This window comes from Fukomys damarensis, unplaced genomic scaffold (assembly GCF_012274545.1).
Source record: "Fukomys damarensis isolate Sample0158 unplaced genomic scaffold, DMR_v1.0_HiC HiC_scaffold_11, whole genome shotgun sequence".
Taxonomy (NCBI): domain Eukaryota; kingdom Metazoa; phylum Chordata; class Mammalia; order Rodentia; family Bathyergidae; genus Fukomys; species Fukomys damarensis.
Window position 1 is genome coordinate 9,882,110 of NW_022900923.1, and position 20,147 is coordinate 9,902,256.

The window sequence follows — 20,147 nt, forward strand, 5'->3', positions numbered from 1 at the left end:
AGTAAGACAGCTTTAATCCTAAATCCACATCCCAGAGGGTAAAGTTACTATACTTGATCAGTTTATTCATTAAAAACATTTTGGGCTAGTCTTCGATTTCATTTTATTTTACACGGTTAAAGGTGATAGATTAACAACTAACACAAATTGTCATTTTTCTAAGCTGTGTTTAATTCTATTGTTGTTGCTAATTGCATCACTTGGGCTAGTGTTGTGATTGATCTAATTAGTTATCTTTTCTGGTGTAATGAAAACGAGATTGCCCCAAAGTTATCAGAGACTCAAATCCTAAAGAACAGCTATATCTGGAAGACATCTCTGAGAAAGAATCATTCCTTAAGGGCTTTAAATACAAGCAACAAAGACAGCTACAATAAGTAATATCGAAGTATCAACCCAAAAATTAAACCAAGGACTGTACCAACAACAATAATAGAAATGAAAAGACATTTAAACAACACACAGTCTTCCAGCTCACCAAAGGAAAATTCTGGGGAAAACAAGATGGAAAAGTCTGATAATCAACCACCTGGACAATCTGAACTGATACCACAAGAAGTGAAAAAACAGGTGAATGAGACTCTACAAATATTCAAAACAAATAATTTCCCAGATTAAAGACATGATTATAAACTCTAGAACAGAAACAGATTAAAAAAAAATTGATGAGTTCAGGACCATAATGGAAGCCATGAATGTTGAGCATAGGAAAGAAATGGAAACCATGAAGCCCCAACTTAAGAAAGAAATGGAATCCATGAAACAGATTCACATTGATATCCAGAGATTAAAAACTCTTTTAAAAGTATACATAGTAGATTAACCCAACCTGAAGACAGAATATCAGATATAGAAGACAGGATAGCAGTCAGTGACTATGAAAAGGAAGATCTCTTAAAAATAGTAAGGGACCATGAGAAATCAATCCATCAGCTCCTAGATGATGCAAAGAAGAATAAGATTAATAGGAGTCCAAGAAAAAGCAAGACAATGCACAAATGACATTAAAAACAAAAACAAAAAACTGTTCACAGAATAGCAAAAAAAAACCTTCCCAAACGGAGCAAAAGAACTTGACATACAGATAGGTGAGGCATATAGGACTCCAACTAATTATGATAAAAAAATTCATACCTAGACATATAATAATCAAGATCCCAAAAACCCAACAAGAGTACAAAATATTACAAGCAGTTGGGAGAAAAGAAAAAGCCCATTAGAATGGAAAGCCCATTAGAATCACAACAGACTTTTCAACACTAATCCTCAAGTCAAGGAGAGCCTGGAAGTGAGGTATTTCAAGCTTTAAAAGAAAACAACCTCCAACCTATGCTGATGTATCCTGCAAAAGTATCTTTCAAAATTGATGGAGAAATAAGATACTTTCATGACAAAGAACACCTGAGAAACTTCATGAATACCAAATCATCACTCCAAACAACTTTTTAAAATATCCTAGAAAAAAGACAATGAAAAGCCACAACTCCATTAGGCCAAATAGAGGAAATCCAACAGACAAGAATTTAAAAGGAAAGGGAGAAAAATAAAAAAGAACCAACAACAGGAAAATAACATGACAATGATAAGTCACTACATACCAGTTATAACCATCAATGTCAGTGGCCTCGATTTACCAATTAAGAGAATAGACTGGCAGAATGGATAAAGTAGCAAAATCCAACAATATGCTGTAACAAATCCTCAGTAGCATGGAAACTAGCACAAAAAACAATTGGAATCTCATCTTTTAAAAGTTTCTGCACTGTCAGAGAAATGACAAGCAGAGCTAAGAGACAGCCCACAATGTGGGAAAAATTTTACCAGCTGTTCCTCAGACAAAGATCTACTATCTAGAATACATAAAGAACTTCAAAAAATGAGACCCCCCCCACCAAATATAAAGATCCAATTCAAAAATGGACATCTCAAATGAACAGACATTTCTCAGAAACAAAAGTAAAAGCAGCAAATAAACATATGAAAAAATATTCAACATCACCAGTCATTTGAGAGATGCAGATGAAAACAACACAGATTCCATCTCACTCAAAGAATGGCTGCTATCAAGAAATCAACCAGTAACAAATGTGACAGGGTTGTGGGGAGACAGGAACCCTTTTTTATTGTTGGTGGGAGTGTAGACTGGTGCAAACACTGTGAAAATCAATATGGAGATACCTCAAACAACTAGGATTAAAAGTCCCATTTGACCCAGCTATCCTTCTGCTGCGTATCTTCCTAGAAGAATTAAAAGATCATACCACACTGATACATGCTAACACATGTTTATAGCAGCACAGTTGTAAAAGCTAAAATTTGGAGAGAGCCCAACTGCCAATCAACTGGAGACTGGATAAAGAAGATGTGTTTTTTTTCAAAATCAAATGGGAGTACTATACAGCCATAAAGAATGAGAAACGAGACATTTATAGCTAAGTGGATGCACATTAAGGCCATACTCTTAAGAGAAATTAATAAGACACACGTGTAAATACCAAATAGTTTCTCTGGTGTGAAAAAGTGTAAATAAGGGTCAAAATGTATAATTGATATTATGTAATAGTGAGAAAAGGTCTAAAAGAGTAGAAGTGGGAGGGGTAGGGGAAAGGGGAGAAGGGAAAAGAAAAAAATATGTAAAAAGGAAAATCATGGAAACAAAGTCTTTGTAAACAGGGAAGGGTGGAAGGCGTGAAGGGAGAGCTGGGGAATGGGGAAAAATAAGAAGCAAGATAAATCTCGTATAGATACAAGATCCCTATGATCAATGTAACTGTACTGTATACCTAAATTGTACCAATAAACTAATAAAGATTTTAAAAAATGTTTAAAGTAGTCACATTTCAAGTGGTCAATAGCCACACATGACAGTGACTGTTGTAGTGAAAAGTAGAGACCTAGAAGGATGATACAAAACATTGTTTTATCACCCTTTAGTTTTCTTATTTTCAATACCCAAAATACTGCATCAGTTTTCCAAAAAGATATGAAAGACATATGGAGACACTACCTTTATAGGTTTTTGATGTTATCTTTAAACAAAGAGCACAACTGAAAATTAAAAATGTCTCATTTAATGTTCATGGAGCCAAAGAAAAGAAAAAGGAAGACATTTTGCAATTATAAAACAAATAGAGACAGACAGCAGCACTCTATGATCATTTACAATGATAAAACTGGTAACATGAATAAAATTATCGGATCATGTCTCTTCAGGTGAAAAGACTCCCACACAAATCTTCTCTAACGCAAGAAACAAGGAAAAGAGTATCTCCACAAACAAAAAGGAAATAAGGGATTTTCATCCAGTCAGTTGATGAATCTTGCAGTATTTTCTAGGAAGAACTGAAACCATTTTGCATTTTTAGAAGAAATTTTGACAACTGTTTCTCCTCTCCTTCCTCCCCCAATTCTCCTTCTTTCCTTCCTAGGTACTTATGACTTGTGTTCCAGCATTTATGGACAAAATATCAAGGTAAGTATAAAGGTTACTAGAAGCAAAAAAAGTGATGTAGGAATAAAATTACTGGACTAATCTACTTGCTCATAAATCTGAAGATAAAAACATTTCATAATTACATAAAAAAGTTAGGTATCCTCTTAACAAAATTATAAGCTGTTAAATTAAAAAACAAACAAACTGGTTTTGATCATGCAAGAGCATGAAGAACCAGGAATAGTTAAACCAGAACCGACCAGAGGTTGATTTGACATCTGGAATTAATATTTATAAAATGGATAATGTCCAGGTAAACACAGGACAATTGATGACCAGTTAGCTGCATTCAAAGAATACTGCCCATTTTGTGTATCATTGACTTTTAAAACTTTGAAAATATGAAATAAAAGCCTGCATTTGTCATGCCTAAATATTTATTAAAATTCCAAATTGTTTTCATTATCTTATTTCTCTGTAAGTTATTTGTAAAGATATATCCAAAATTTAAAAGGGCCAACTAAACACAACTGATAAATGGAGAGGACTAAATTTCCCGGCATTGTGGAAGTTAAAACACTTAGAATTTGCTCAATTATAAAACAAAGAAAAAAATACTGTACTTAATAGTACAGAATTCATACATCAAATTATAGGATGTTTTTGTAAACTGAGCTTTTACTCTTCTTTTTGTAATTCAATTTTTTAACAACCCATTTTAATTGAGATAGCCATTATTGTTTGGGAAGGTGAGGAAGGTGGGAAGGTGAAGAATAGTTAGGAAGTGAGAAGGGTTCTGAATGATGTGTACACAGAGGCTTATGTTATTACTGTCATCCTCCCAAATTTCTGTGCATAGCTAGCTCTTTGTAATGTGTCACAAAACAAATTAGAAAAAGTGGACATCTTAATTTCAGCCACAGATAAAGTGGAAGTCTAATACTACTAAAACTGTAGATCACACCTCACTGTGATTTACGACTAATTTTAAATTACAAGCTTCTTTCCAGCATGCACAGAAACATTGTAATGTGAGGAAAATCCTATTCTCTGGGATTTATAAATTCATTTCCAAAATAAATATTTCAAAGCATTTTAAAATTTAAGAATGCCACAATTCTGAGCCAGTTTCATTTAAATTTGTATGTAATAATTTGGAACACCATTTTAAAAGGTATACGATGACTCTTAAGATCAATTTAAAATTTAAGATTGCTCAATTCTCTCACTGATTGTGTGTACTAGGCCCTTCAGAGCTCATCAAACACGTAATTTTAACATGCTCCTATTTATGGCAGAAATGCTCCCTAAGATCAATACAGAGTTAGGAAGTAAGCCAGACAAAGCAGCTCACAAAAATGCAAGTTAAAACATCTGAGAGAAAAAATAGTATCCTGATGGTCTAAAATTGCAAAGAAACAAATTACCAAAGAGTAAGCAGCTGAGGAAAAAAATTCGTGCTACTACATCAAATATCAATCATATTGATAAAATACACATGAAAAGAAAAAAATTTTGTTCCTATGCAACACCATTTGATCACATCTCTAACTGGTAGGAAGAACAGATGAGAAAACTGAGACAGAAAGGGAAATAACAATTAAAATTTCAGAATGCACAAGTGGTAACCTTGGGATTCAAATGCAAGTCTCTGAACTACCAACCCCATGGCCTCTCCACATTAGGAAAGATTAGCTGTCCAAGCTAAATCAGTTCCCCAAAACACTAAACCCATAGAAGCAAACCAAATGAATATATGAATACCTAGTTAATTTACATACAACTAAATACATAATTGGTAATATAAAATTATACAATGTATTACACATATTATAATGTGTTGCACATATTATATCGAAGCAGGGCACCCATCTCAATCACTTTGCCCAACTTCAGACTTCTCTCCTCCTTAAACTTTCCTTTCATACCTTCCGGTGAGGATCATTCTCGACTCTGCCACACTGGTCTGGTTCTGGCAGAAAGTGCAGTATGAAAACAAGACACAGTAGGAGCTGGAACACAGACTGCTTGGGTAGGGATGGGGGAGGGCACAACATAACAACAAAAGGCAGGCTTGGAATAGCACTGGAGAAGTAGGGAAGGTGATGGCTTGCAAAAAGTGCTTCAGTGAATGGAGGAATCAGAAGGAACTGAAGACAAAAAAGGGTCACATAGAGAAGCTTCAATAGGCTTGTAGAAAATGGTCCATAAAACATGAGAATCAGTTCCAGCTTTTTCTGGCTTATATAATTTCATTTCTGATGGCAATAACATATACTTTTAGGTCCCTCGGGAGTACATTTTGGGAAGGGTGAAAGAAAGTAGGAGTGGATGTGATCATTTTTTATCTGACTTTAGCTGGTGTTATTCTTTAAATTATAACAGTATATTCACTGAAAAGTATATACACTGTAGCTTATTTATTAAGTCTGTTGATTTTTTGTTTTAACTAACAGTAATAATTTACACTTATTGGATGCTCACTCTGTACTGTTCTAAATATTTAAAATTATTAACTTATTTCTATCTTTCCAAAAAATTCTGAATTTTGAAGATATTACAAGACTTTTTCCCCACTTTAGAGTGCTGGTAATCTACAAATCGGAGATTCAAATCCAGGCCTTAATTTCAAGTTCAAAAGGTAGAAGTTGTTCTGTATGACTTATTATCTTTCATAAAATTATCAAATACAATCAAATTATAGAAGCATAGGCCTAGAAACTTGTATTTCACCTGATTTTTTAAACCACCAAATACTTTTCATATTTGATCACACTTTTAAAAGACATAATAAAGACACTAATGTAATTCTCACTATTTCCTAAAATAATAATGTTAGGACATATATAAGAATAGCTTTATCATCAAAATGAAGTTTTTTTAGACATAAAAACAGATTACAACTTTGTTACACAATATTCTACATATAGAAGTAGATTAACATTTTTCTCTAGAAAACCTTGAGATAGAAAATTAATTCCATTCAAAACATATTTACTGGGGGCCGGGGATTTAGCTCAGTGGTGCCACGACCTGCCTTGCAGGCTCAAGGACCTGAGTTCAATCCCTGGTACCAAAAAAAAAAAAAAATCAAATGTAAAACACATTTACTGGGTTCAGGTGCCCCTGTACTATGCACTCTGTGCCAGGTACTACAAAAGTTACATGAACTCTCTAGGTGCTTACAATTCAGCACAGAGACACAGATTAATATATCACAGATAAAAACAAAGTAAGATATTAGAAAGAGATTTCTGTGTAGGGAACTTCTTAATTTACAAGCAAATGTAATATTGTTTTTATCTGTGCTGTTCATTTTTTAAATGAATTTAACAGAAACTACGTGTATCCCAACTGCATCAAACTGCTACTGCTTTTCAAAATATACATTTAAAATTATATAGAAAACATACACAAATTTGAAAAATAAGCTGTAAAACATGTTTTTTTTTTCTGGTTCTGGTATGGCCTGCTATTGTTTATTTTTTGAGATACTTCTTTGGCACATGTTCTCTGTTGGTTTTAGTCAAGCTCGTTTATCACAGCATATAGTAGTAGCAGCAAACCTACGTGCCACAGGAGGCTGCTCGTTATCAACTCTAAAAGGTTTGCCATTATTGGTATACAGAATCAGCAGAAAAGAAATTAAGAAAGTTTCAGCATTCTCTTATATTCTGCCAAATATAAAAAGACCACATGAAAAAATAGGAAAAAAATGTACTGCAGTAACAGAAAAATACCTTGAGAAGCCAAAGAACAAAATCATCAGTACGCCGATACTATTCCACATCTGGTAAGGTAAATGGCTATGTTTCAGTTTTGTTTAAGACTACTACAGAAAGCACTCCATTATCTCGCATCAAACCACCTTTCTATGTTTATTTTCTACAATGAACCCATATTTGTCTGCCCGTAAGAGTGCTTTTTGCATTCTTACTGATAGGACTTTCAACTGTTTTCCTACATAAACTGTAACCATACAACGAGATCAAACTTAGGTCTCATTCTCTTTAAGGAAATCTTTAACCAATCAACTCCTTTCCCAATTCTTACATTTACTGCTTAGTTTCTTAGGAACAGAAGTGCTGTGTCTAGCAAGTGTTTCAAAGTAAAATACAAACTAAAAAAAAAAAAAAGGAAATATAATACAAACAGGAAATGCAATCTGACTTGTCTTTTTATAATATTAAACAAATATTCAAGTAAGGTAAAAAATAAACCGGTTACCTTACCCCATTTAGGCTGCCTAAATCCTTCACCAAATGTTCATCTGTAGAGGCATCATAATTGATTACAGCATGTTGCTTATCCACACTGCGAGACTGAAACGAATTTGTAAAGTTTAATAAATACAAGAAAGTACTATAATAAACACTAAACAAAAGATTTTAGCTAAATAATGTATATAGGACAATAGAAAATATAAGAAAAGGATACATGGAAAAGCAAAAGTAAAATATTACATTAGATTTATACTGTGCTACCATATACTACAAATTTGGCTACCTTCATCAAATTTTTAAAATATTCCTTCTACTAAATTCACATTCTGATTTTGAAAGAAATTACTTTGTTGAATGTATGAAGTTACAATTTTTAGTAATCTGAAACTGATTTATCTTACTGTAAAAAAAAATGTACCCTATAGTATTTTCTTCTTTCAATACTGAAAATTATTAACATAAACTGCATAAAGAATCCAAAGACTTGGGCCGAATTTTTAGTAATCTGAAACTGATTTATCTTACTGTAAAAAAAAAATGTACCCTATAGTATTTTCTTCTTTCAATAACGAAAATTATTAACATAAACTGCATAAAGAATCCAAAGACTTGGGCCGGGGCTTTAGCTCAGTGGTTCTGCCACCAGTTTTGCAAGCACAAGGTCCCAAGTTCGATCCCCAGTACCAAAGAAAAAAAGTCCCAAGACTTACAGGAAAGAGGACATAATACATGTTTCTGAATAAAATTATTCTCACTAAAAATGGAGGCTAAAATTGGAATTAAAAGTAACTTCTATCAGAGTTTTAAAAAAGCAATTACTCTGACATACCACAGTTTTTGAAAACTGCTTTGAAGTCTCCTTTAAAGTATATACACTTCAGAGCTTAGTGAGTTGTTTCCAGACAAAGACTTAAAAAATGAACCCTGAGCCTATAAAAACATATGTTTTTATAATGTGAAGAATGACAGTCACAGCAAGAGAAAATATATGAACCACTAAACATGCGTTACCATTTGTTATAGGATTAATTTTGCAAACCTCTGTATATTAAAAGCAAAGCTGGTATCAAAAATGGGAAAGAGATGTGCCTTCCAGTTTGCAGTACAACACATAAAAAATTTAGAGAAGTCACCTCTTCCACTCTCACAGTAAGAAAAATGTTAAACTAAACATCAAAAATTCAGACTGAGCATGGTGGTGCACAACACTCAGGAAGCTTACAGTAGGATCATATGAACTCACAAGTCTGAGAACCAATTAAGCAACATATCAAGACTCTAACAAAATAAACAAAAACCCAATTAAGTTAGCAAAAACTGCCGCTCTGAGAACTATACACTCAAGCAATTACAGGGAAAGCTGGAATTACCAACTGGAAGAAATATTAAGAGTTATAGGATTAACTGTTACAGACTGGAGTGGGCCAGCTTGAAATATACAACTCCTAGGGGCACAGCCTCAGAGACGCTATCACTTTTAGAAGTCTTAGCCCCACAAGCTATGTGAAGATCCCAACGTAGATGGTGAAAAAATTTGCTTCCACCAAGGGGACAGAAAAAGTAAAGGAACACCCCCAGAGCTTTCTGTTCTCCTAATTAAAAGTCTTCGCTCTTTCACTGAAGCCTAACCAACATAGGTTTCACCAGTTTAACTCACACCAGGACAGAAATATCCAATTCCTGTCCCTTCTAAGCATTCCTGTTTCACACGCATGTGCAGAGTACAAAAAAAAACATAATGACGTAACTAGAAGACTGAAAAGTAGCAACAGCACTATAGGATGTGTTACTTCCTTTCAAAGCCTATCACCATATCCACAGAGATTTAAACACACACATATATAAAAGGCATTATTATAACAGAAGAACTTCAAAGATCAAACTCTATGTAAGGAATTCTTTAGGAAAATCTGAATAGGAGACAAAAGAAAAGACATTAGAAAAAACTGTTAGTGACACCTCAACTACAGCAAATAAACACAGCCTAATTCCTAGTCACATACATAAAATGAGCAGGTAAACAACAGATTAATCAGATATAAATCCTATCTGAAATGACAACTATTATGACATCAGTAAAACTTAGAAATCCCTTCTCCAATTGGCTTAACATTCCATTCTGAGAATGTTTTATCGTTTCTTCCTAGAATACAAAGCTGTAAATTAAACTGTCCTTGGAAACAAACAGTATGCTACCTAAAACAATCTCCCTACCATACCTACACATTCATCATAAATGTCTCTTCCTCTTAAAGGTTTTAAAGGTAATTTTTAGGGTTGGTTTTCTGAAATCTCAATTTCTCTAGGACAAATTATTTCAGCATTAAATCGAATTCTATTAATAGTACTACTGTCATTTCTCTACAACTGACCTGAAAAATCATCTATCAGGCAAATAACAACTAATCATAAAACTGAACTCAAGTTCTTTGCAGTGAGCTATACATTATTCAGGCTAGATTTGAACTTGAGATCCTCCTGCCTCAACCCTCCAGAGAACTGGACTGACAGGAGAGCAACTACCACGGCTGGCTAATGAGTCGTATTTTTAAAGTGTGTAAGACGAAACTTCCTACCTAAGAATAAGCTTCTCTTCTGAGCTCTCATTTTTCAAAATATATTCCTTAAAACTTAGAAGTTATTTTTAGATAATTCAAGGGCAAAAATAATTAAACAGATAGTATGTTAAAAGAGAGCCAGGAAGTTTTCAAATCTTAACAGTGCTGTTCTTTAAAGAAGTAGAACAATACGTATTTTTATTAATTCCAAGTTCTGAGCAGATACAGAGAAGGCTGACACAATTACCTGCAACATGAGCTCACAGTCGTCTCTTCCAACAAAAATCATTTCTCGTGGCAGCCTGTGGCGAGTGCCTCCACTGCTCACCAAAAACCAGGATGTTAAGCTCATTTTCTGCTTAGCTTCTAAGTCTTCGGCAAAGCTACATCATCCTGCAGAAACATGAAGAAAAATACAAATTCAGATTCTTTTTTAGCTTCAGTATCCGTTCACCAAAGCCCATAGGTAGATGAAGAATAGAACTGCGTCCATCAACATTTACAACCAATATAGGCCAAATTTTATCAGTAAAGTAAGGCAAAAACTCTACAAAGCATCAAACTGAAAACAGACATGAAGTCAGGCCTTGTGGCCAGTGCCTGCAGTCCCAACTAGTTGGGAGGCTGAGCGACAAGGATCAGATGAGCCAAGCCCAGAGCCTGGGCAACATAGCAAGACCTTTCTCCTTAAAAGAAGTGGAAGATGAATGAAGGGATGGAAAAGAAACAGGAAGAGGTGGAAGAGAATTAAGATAATTAGATAGGTAGTCAACTAGTAAACAACATTCTCCTGACAGGCTTATAGAACAGCTCATAAATGTTTATAATCCTCAAGGAGATGCTAACTTTAAGAATGCGAATATAATAGAAATACTTTACAAATAAATGTCTTAATTTATCAGTGGTTTGAGAAAGACTGCATTAAAGATGACTGTATGTGATATTTAATTAGAAACTACTTACAGAGGCAAAGAAATTGCTTGTTTGACTTCTAAGTACAGAACAAGTGAATGTAGTTTAAATTGCTCTTTTCTCACATGTATTTTATTTTCTTAATACTTTTTTTTTAGAGCAACAATTCTTAAATTTAAGTTAGGATTTTTTAAACTCTTAAAAAATGGAATGCTAACAATATTTGTTTATAAGAGTTACATATATTTGCCATATTGAAATTAAAAACCAAGAAACTGGTATTTAATTCACTTAAAATAACAATTTGTTAAAAATTAACGTTTCTAAGAGAACCTGTTATTTTCCAAAACAAAAGCAATTATAATGAAAAAAATAGTACCGTTTTACATTTTGCAATCCTTTTAAAGTCTTGCTTAATATAAGATGAAGCTTTGCATTCATTAACATATACTGTTTAACTTGAAATACAAAGAAAACTTGTGTAACAGAAATAGTTGGGAAAGGGAGGTGTATTTAAATAGTCTTTGAAATAATTACAATTTTTTTGGTTTCTGCATCAAAATTTTGTTAAGTGATAGTTTCTTGAAGATTATTTGTCACATGAAATCTGAATCTTAATGAGCCATTCACACTCTGTGTTATGGTTGAGGTCTAGGTGTCCCCCCAAAGCCTCACGTGGTCATAGGCTTGATCTAGAGTGTGTGAAGCTGGAATTGATTCATGATGCAATGCTAGACTCAAGGGCACTAGTATTGAACATGAGTGCTACCTGCACTAAATAGTCTGAATAAGATAAAAGGAACAGGGAGACACTGTTAACTCTCTCTCTGTCCTTTTACTTTTGCTGCCTTGTGTGTGCCATGTTGTTTCTGCTCTGCTAGGCTTGTTTGTCATTTTTGCTTTGGAGTTGGCTGATTATGGACTGAAACCTATGAACTGAAAGCCAAATAAACCCTTTAACTTTAGGTGTCTGGTATTTTGTCTCAGCGATGAGAGAAAAGCAACTAACTAACACACTCTACTACATGAAAATCTGCCTTCCTTTTGATGAGATTCTGCAATATCATACATTGGCCCTTTGGAAAATATTGGTTTACAGAGTTGTGCAGATCTTCCAAATACTAGCATGTTTCATTTATACTACTACACAACTCATTCATTAGTATCAGCACCCATCTCCAGGAAAACTCTTTAAATGTCAGGCAGCTGTTAGGCTCACAGTGGGAGATTTGTTTGCTAAAATTCTAATTTCCTCTTGACAGCTCAAATTTTATCACTTTTTTTTTTTAAGTCCTGTCATTTTTCCCTTAAGGCTTACTTTGTCTGGCAAATACCTGGGTCTATACAACTATGTAATTTTCCTGTCAATCTTTGTTTGAAACAAAAATGTATTTTATGAAACCAAGTTCCTGGCAAGTACAGCTCACAATTTACACAATGACCCAACATGTTTTCCTGAACACATGATACTTTGATATACCATATGAGTATTTCATGTATACTTCCAACTTAGTCATAAAGAATATTAAAAGATGTGACTCAAAGGGTGAGTTTTAATGTAGTTCATAATTTATACTTAGACATTTTGAAATGCAACTAGATTTTTAAATTTGTTTCTTAACTGCAAACGTATAGTAATGATGAGTACTACCACCACTGGCATACTCTAATATCACTGGCTTGATCTATGTTAATGAGCAAGCAACTTTACCACAACTGTTTTTACACTATGAAAACAATGCCAGTACAAGGCCAAAAAAGTTTTGATAATATCATGAAAAGGCTTTGATCCCATAAATTCTTGACAGGGTTTGAGAGACTTCGAGAAGTCTATGGATTGAGAGCTTTGAGAATCATTATCCTAGAGAATGTGGCTTTGTCATTAAGAGTCTAAGCCTTGGAGGAAGACAGTCTAAGAGGTAAGTCTGAATCTTAGCTCTACTGCTTTTATTCTACACAATTCTGAAAAGCTATTTACTTCATGCACCTTAGTTTCCTCTTCTGTAAAATAATAAAAATGATAGCAGTTATTCAAGTTTTGCTTTAGGAATCAAAAGAATAATACTTATAAATATTTTCCCCATGAAACTGTATTTGTGATACACTTTGGGAATTAAACTAAACCACATGGGATGACTTACTTTGCAATGAGAAGCATTTCTAAACATTAAAGCAAAATCCTATAAAATGTAGAACTTTATGTTATAGTAAGATCCTATGTATTATTAATATACATTACACAAAACACATTTCACCAAAACAAAAATATCATTTGCATAAAGCTCAATCAAGTCTTAACTCCATTCTCAGTTTATTCAATTAATAAGGTCACCTTACGTGGATGATTGTCTCCCATTTACACAACTCCTTAATGATGTTGTTAGTCTCCAATCTACTTTGTATTAGTTTTTAGCATTTATTTCCTTGAATCAAAATACATTCTTCCTGGCTAAGACAACAAAGAATATAAATTTTACCACAGAAAAACCTCTAATTTGCACTCAGCATGTACAAATTTTAAAATACTATACAAGTCAGTAGGTTAGTTGGTCATACTTATCCAATGGAGCTTAAAAAAAAAATCCACAAAAAGGAAAAGGAAATCAATTTAGCCAAGAAGAAAAAAGACTTCTATAGCTAAAATTACAGAATACTGAAGAAAAAATTTACGATGTTAGAAAATGTAAAGACCACAGTGCAGCAGACTAATATTATTACAATGGAAAAATTAAGCGAGCAATCTACAGATTCAATGTGACCCTCATTAAAATATCTATAAAATTATCCACAGAACTAGAAGAAAATTATCTTACAATTCATACAGAAGTACAAAAGACTGCAGAATAGCCAAAGCTGCCCTGACCAAAAAAAGTAAAGCTAGAGCGATACAATACTTCAAATTACAGTACAAAATTACAGTATGGCACAGAAACATACACGAAGACCCATGAAATAGAAGACACCAAAACAAATTCAAGCCCCTTCAGCCATCTACATTTTCACAAAGGGGACCAAAACATGTTGCAAAAAAGAGTCTCTTTAACAAATGATGTGGGGAAAACTACATCGACATGCTCAAAATTGAAAATTAGATGCTTATTTTTCCCCAGTAATAGAACTACATCAAAATGGGTCAAAGACCTTCATCAGAAATTTTGAAACTGCTGAATGAAAACATAAAGCAAATGCTTGAAGTCATAGGAACATGCAGAGTACCTGAATTAAGACAACAGCACAGCAAATTATATCAAGAATCAACAAATGAGAGTACATGAAATTAAAAAGCTTCTGCAATGCAAACTAAATGATTACCAGGGTGAAAACTAGAGTGAAAATGGGAGAGAATCTTTGGTAGTCTTCTGATTAGAGGATTAATATTAAAAAAACTTAAAACCCAAAATTAAAAACAAAAAAGCCCAACCAATAAGCAGCCAAAAGAACTGAAGAGAGAATTCTCAAAAGAAAGAGAAATGGCTAATAAGTATATGGAAAAAAAAAAAAAAGCAAATGACCCAATCAAAAACTCCTTTTTCAAAAAAGTAGTATAGATAGACATAGCATGAAAAAATGTTTATCATCTTTAGCACTTACTGAAATGAAAATCAAAACTATTCTGAAATTTCATCTTACCCCACTCAGAATGGCTATCATCAAAAACACAAAAATTATCAAATGCTGGCTAGGATGTGTGGATGAAAAAGGAACTATTCTATACCTCTATATACCTCTTCTATAGCTAACTATACCTCTGAGTATATTCCATAATGAGTTAAAAGACATTATACTATACTGATACATACATATTCATAACACTGCAATTCACAAGGGGGAATAAAATTATAAGTATACCTCTCAAAATTGTTATTTGAACATTCAATAAAGGTTATAAATTAAAGTAAACTTACTGAACCACTGCATGAACATACAGGTTTCTGTAACTTGTATCTTTTTATCTTTTCATCATATCAACTACCTTGAACTGAAAAAATTTAAATGTAAAATTCTGGATCCTTATTTTATATTTTTATTCTTACTAAATTACTAATAAAATATCTTTCATACTGAAAGTCTCTTGTCTTTGCAAACCATGTATTTCTGAAAATGAAAGAAATACTTAAGGTTACATTTCAGCTAAAGGCTAAGGATTAAATAAAATGCCAATCATGTTATAAAGCAAGTATACACAATTTTCTGTAATCTTTTATTTGTAACAGGTAACATTTATTGGCCACTATGTACTAGATACTGTTCTAAGAACTCATACCTATTCAGAGAACATTTATATGTAAATATATAATTATTTCAACTATAAAAATTCTGTAGGTTCTGGGAAATGAAAATAAACATACACCATTTAAACAAGAAGTCTTAAAGGGTACTATAAAATGAATTAATTCAGTTTTTCTTAATTCACAAGTACACAATGCCGATATTAGGGAGAGAGCGAGAAGACAGAAGTTCTTATACTCACAGAACTAAGAACAGGCAAAAAAATGGGAAAAATAACAGTGACATTTGGAAGGAAAAAACAAAGAGAAAAGTATGATATAACAGCTGTCGGGTGGTGCTCCTTAGGCTGACTGGTCAAGGGAAAATCTCTGAGAAAATGACACAGGCTTAAAACATATTTTTAAAAATTCAGCTGCTGTGTAATTAACTTGATCTGGGGCAGATAATGAAATATACCCCTGGGAGATAGTTATTTACTTAAATCTAGAATCTCATTTTTATAGTTATACACACAAAAAAAACCACATCTGTGCTATTTCTGGATTCTTACCAAGATACTTACTCCTTGCTCATGTGAACAAACCAGAAGTGGGAAATTTTCTGCTTTCATATACTCTTAATTATTTTGCAATGAGTACTCTATATTTTACCTTTATTATCTGCCACATAATGAACTTTTTACAAAGCAGTTAAAATATGTATCAAGAACAATTATAATTTAGAACTTAAATGTGAAACAGCATTAAAGCTAAAAAAAAAGTTTTCTTAAAATCAAGTGAAGATGACATTCCAAACTTCAAGCTTCATATTCTATATCCCATTTTATTATATATTTTCAAAAGAAGACTTAGATTTGATAAGAAAAGCCAGCAAATTAGTAAAACCTTCCTTCACAAAATTCATTTTTATAACATAAAGAAAAGACCTAAGGAAAAACATGCTATACTTTTACATAAACTAGGCATTAAAAGTTCTTGCCAACTTTTCTTGGCCAGTTTATGAAAAACATAGTTAGATTTGCTTTTATAGAACTGTACAACTCTTGTTAAAATATAATTTTCTTGTTTTACACAACAAATCAATCAAGCTTAGATTCAAGCATTTATTAAGTACTGTACTTCATGTTCTCGGTTCTCACATTCTTTCATTTAACTCCTAAAACAAGCATGAGAGAAACATTTTTCTCTGAAGAAATTTGAAGCTAAAGGTTTATTCTAGGTCACAAATCTAGTAGTAATAAACAAAAACCATCAAGACTCAAATCTAGGACTTCAGATACTAACTGTCAGGCTTTTCCACAGCCACTATCCCTTTTTCTTAACTATATCTTAAAATGACTGGGGTGGCACTAATTCCGAGTTGCAGATTTGGCTAACGAGTTTGAGTATGACTGGTAAACAATATATTTTTACCTAATAACATGTTCTCTGGCACCACCTTTTTGGGCAATACATATAGAGAGTTCATGCAAAATGCAGTCTCATGTCAATCACTTCTTAGCCACCTGTTTTGCTCCAAGCAGGCCCCAAGAATAGGTTATTAAACTCAGAGACTAAAATCAGCTGACCAACCTAGAGCAATGAAGCAAATTTAGCAAATTAGGGTACAACATGTATCAGAAACCTAGAATCTAAATGTAATGTAAATTATCTTTAGGATCAATTAACAATTAAGAACTTGAAAAACTTTGTCACAGCATAGGACACCAGAGCAGAAATAGGTGGACAAAGCTGTCTTAAAGAATGGAAATAAAACTTTAGAAGACAATAACAATGAAAAGAAAGTAAAATAATAAATAGGGTTAAGGATCTATAAAACCCTCAAATCCAAATGTTTTTAATTCACTGTTCTCTGATCACTAACAACAATTTCTATTTCTGCCTGCTGTCTACAAAAGATCTGAGCACATTATCATCTCATGTACCCTTTTTAAATGGCTTCTGTTTATCTTCAATACCTTTTCTCATTCACTGTACACTGTCTGAGATTTGGGTATAAACAATTTCCATCAGAGTATCAGTTAATACATGAAAATTGCAATGAAATTTCAAAGTATATTATACCATAATTTAAAAAGTCTCAGAATGTTTTAAGCAAGAATGTGTTTTATGCATGTATCACCAATGTAGTGTTTTAATGTAATAATGTCTCTAGCCACTAGCCTAAATTATATCACTTTTCTTTTCACCTTCATGCTGTTATAAGGCTTATAAATCTATTACATCAGCATTTTAAGAACGAACCATGATGATGGAATGCTATACATCCACAATAATACAATGCTACCAGCCACATGATAACTACACTACACATTTGAAGTACAGTTAATGCAACTTTGATTATTCATTTTATTTAATTTTAATTAAAATATTCTTACATGGCCAGTAGCTGCTCTAGCTACTTCAGCTCTACACAAACAGAAATCACAAGATTATGTACATTGAGGATGGCTTAAACACTTTACGGAATATAAACATGCAGGCTAAGCTGATAAATTTAGGTTAGAAGAAAATTTTTTTATCTAATTAGCAAAGAATTTTATATTTACATATATAAAGATAGTATAATTAAGCCTTTCAAATAATTAGTAAATTAAATAAGAAATTAAGTCTTACCTTTGGCTAAAAATTTTCAACAATCATTTCAACTGTTACTATATCTACAAGTCTACTCTTTCCATATATTGTAATTTTCGAGGTTATCCATGCTTGAGGTGATTTGGTTCATCATTGTCAGAATATTATAAAGTATGTAACAGTTCAATGTAGTGTCTGAGAAAGTGAAATGCAGGAGTTTTATTAAAGGAGGGACCTGATAGCCATAGCTAGCCTAAAGAACTCTGACATTATTTCATTGGGAGAAGAGCTTTTGTAATTTGGAGGTTAAAAAGCAGCTACGATAGATGATAAAGGATTACTGGTATCAACAGCTAATATGAAGTAACTCAAACATCCAGAAACAGATGAATGGATAAGCAAAATATGGATACCATTAGTTCTTTGAAAGGAAGTAAATTCTGACCTACATTTTAACATGTATCAACCTCAAAAACAATACGCTAAGTGGAAATAAGCCATCACAAAAAGATAACTGCTATAAGATTTCACTTGTATGAGATTTAAGTACTCAAAAATTATAGACATGGGAAGTAGAATGGTAGTTGTCAAGGGAGGGAGCAATGGAGAATTACTGTTCAATGGTTATAGAATTTCAGCTTTAAAAGATGAAGAGTTATGAAAATGGATCATGGTGATGGTCGCACAACATTATGAATGTTCAACTACTGAACCATACCCTAAGTATACCAACTCTCTGTTATTTAGAAATATTACAGAATATGAACAGTGTATTCTGAATCAGATTCGGTTCACATCAGATCAAGCATTCCAAACTACAGATGTGCTCCACAGCTCCACCACAAGACTACAAAACTGGACAGTACAAAACAGAAAAGGCAGGCCTTTTAACCACTTTAAAAGAAATACTATTATAACTGAGATAACTAGGTTGTAGATTAAACACATGACAAAAATGCTTCAAAAATACTTAACGTGAACTGAATTTATGGCTAAAATGTAATGTGAAAGCATGTTAAAAGATTTTTTAAAAAGCTAATAATGAACTGCAACGGATTATTTTAGCTTTATCACAAATGTACGTATTTTCTAATCTCTCAACTGTATTCTCTCAGGTTGGACAGGCTGACAACATGGAAGGGACGGAGTGAGGGGAGTAGGTCCTAACTGTGAAGATTAAATAGAATAAAATAGAAGATACCAGAGCAAAGATAAAACAATGTGCTGATTTAGAATGCAGAGACTTGGAAGAGAGATATACAAGTCAGCTTTCCCAACACTTCAATAAAATACTTGACATCCAGGACATGAAGTTGGGGAAAGGTTTAACTCTGCTCATGGTTTCAGAGAATTCAGTCCATGTATAGCTAGCTATGAGACAGGAACATCATGGCAGAAGGGCATAATGGAGCAAAGCTGCATAATTCACGGCATCCAGGAACAGCACCAGTGAGAGATACACCCTCCAAAAGCACATCTTTAGAGACCCACCTCCAACTGGCCCCTACCTAATAGCACATTCAACCATGGACATCAACAGATTAATCCATTAATAAGTATGATCCAGTCACCTTTCCAGAAGTCTCTTAATCTAGCTAATCTGACAATTATGCTTAACTGTCATAAGGGATTACAAATTTGGCTCAAGAACCAGATAGGAAAGGACAAATCAAACATTAATACATTCCCATCTGCTTGAACCACTGGTGGTACATGCATGACCTTCCCAACAGGGGGCATGGGACAGTTTCACTGGGTGATATAAGTAGCCGGATGGGCTAGTCATGCATGTATGACCTCACTGTGATTATGTTAAAAATTCTACTCATTAAATTCCACTGAAATCGGAGGTAGATCAAAGAAATGGTTGTCAAGACAGCATTCTTTGTTAAATATTCCTACCTCTCATTTTATATATTGGAGGGCAGGGGATACCAACTTGGAATTGACCTAATATCCTCTAGCAAAAAGGATACCAGTTTCTATTAATGAATTATACTCTGAACACTATTCACAATAATCACTACACCTGCTTCTGCTGGCTGCCAAACCGCAATCCCTTGCCTCTGGGCCACATTCCCCAAAATTCCAAATTTTTCTTTCCTCTTCATTTATCTGCATTCTTTTTGCTCCTACCTTTCAATTTACAAGTTTTGAAATCTTAATTCTTTGTAACAGAGTCTTTTTTTTTTTTTTTTTTTTTTTTTTTTTTTTT

At 33.3% G+C, this 20,147-nt stretch overlaps 1 protein-coding gene across 7 annotated transcripts in view; it reads right to left on the minus strand.

Moving 5' to 3' along the window:
- The window catches only part of Cep170 (centrosomal protein 170), a 106,366-nt gene that overhangs the window by 75,717 nt on the left and 10,502 nt on the right, over window positions 1-20,147 (minus strand). For all 7 annotated transcript variants that reach the window (XM_010642596.3, XM_010642594.2, XM_033762053.1 and 4 more), the window contains exons 2-3: window positions 10,462-10,607; window positions 7,666-7,755 (exon numbers count right to left, since the gene is read on the minus strand). In XM_010642596.3, coding sequence (XP_010640898.1) covers window positions 7,666-7,755; window positions 10,462-10,566 — 195 coding nt within the window. In that variant the 5' untranslated portion in view covers window positions 10,567-10,607. The remainder of the gene's footprint in view (window positions 1-7,665; window positions 7,756-10,461; window positions 10,608-20,147) is intronic.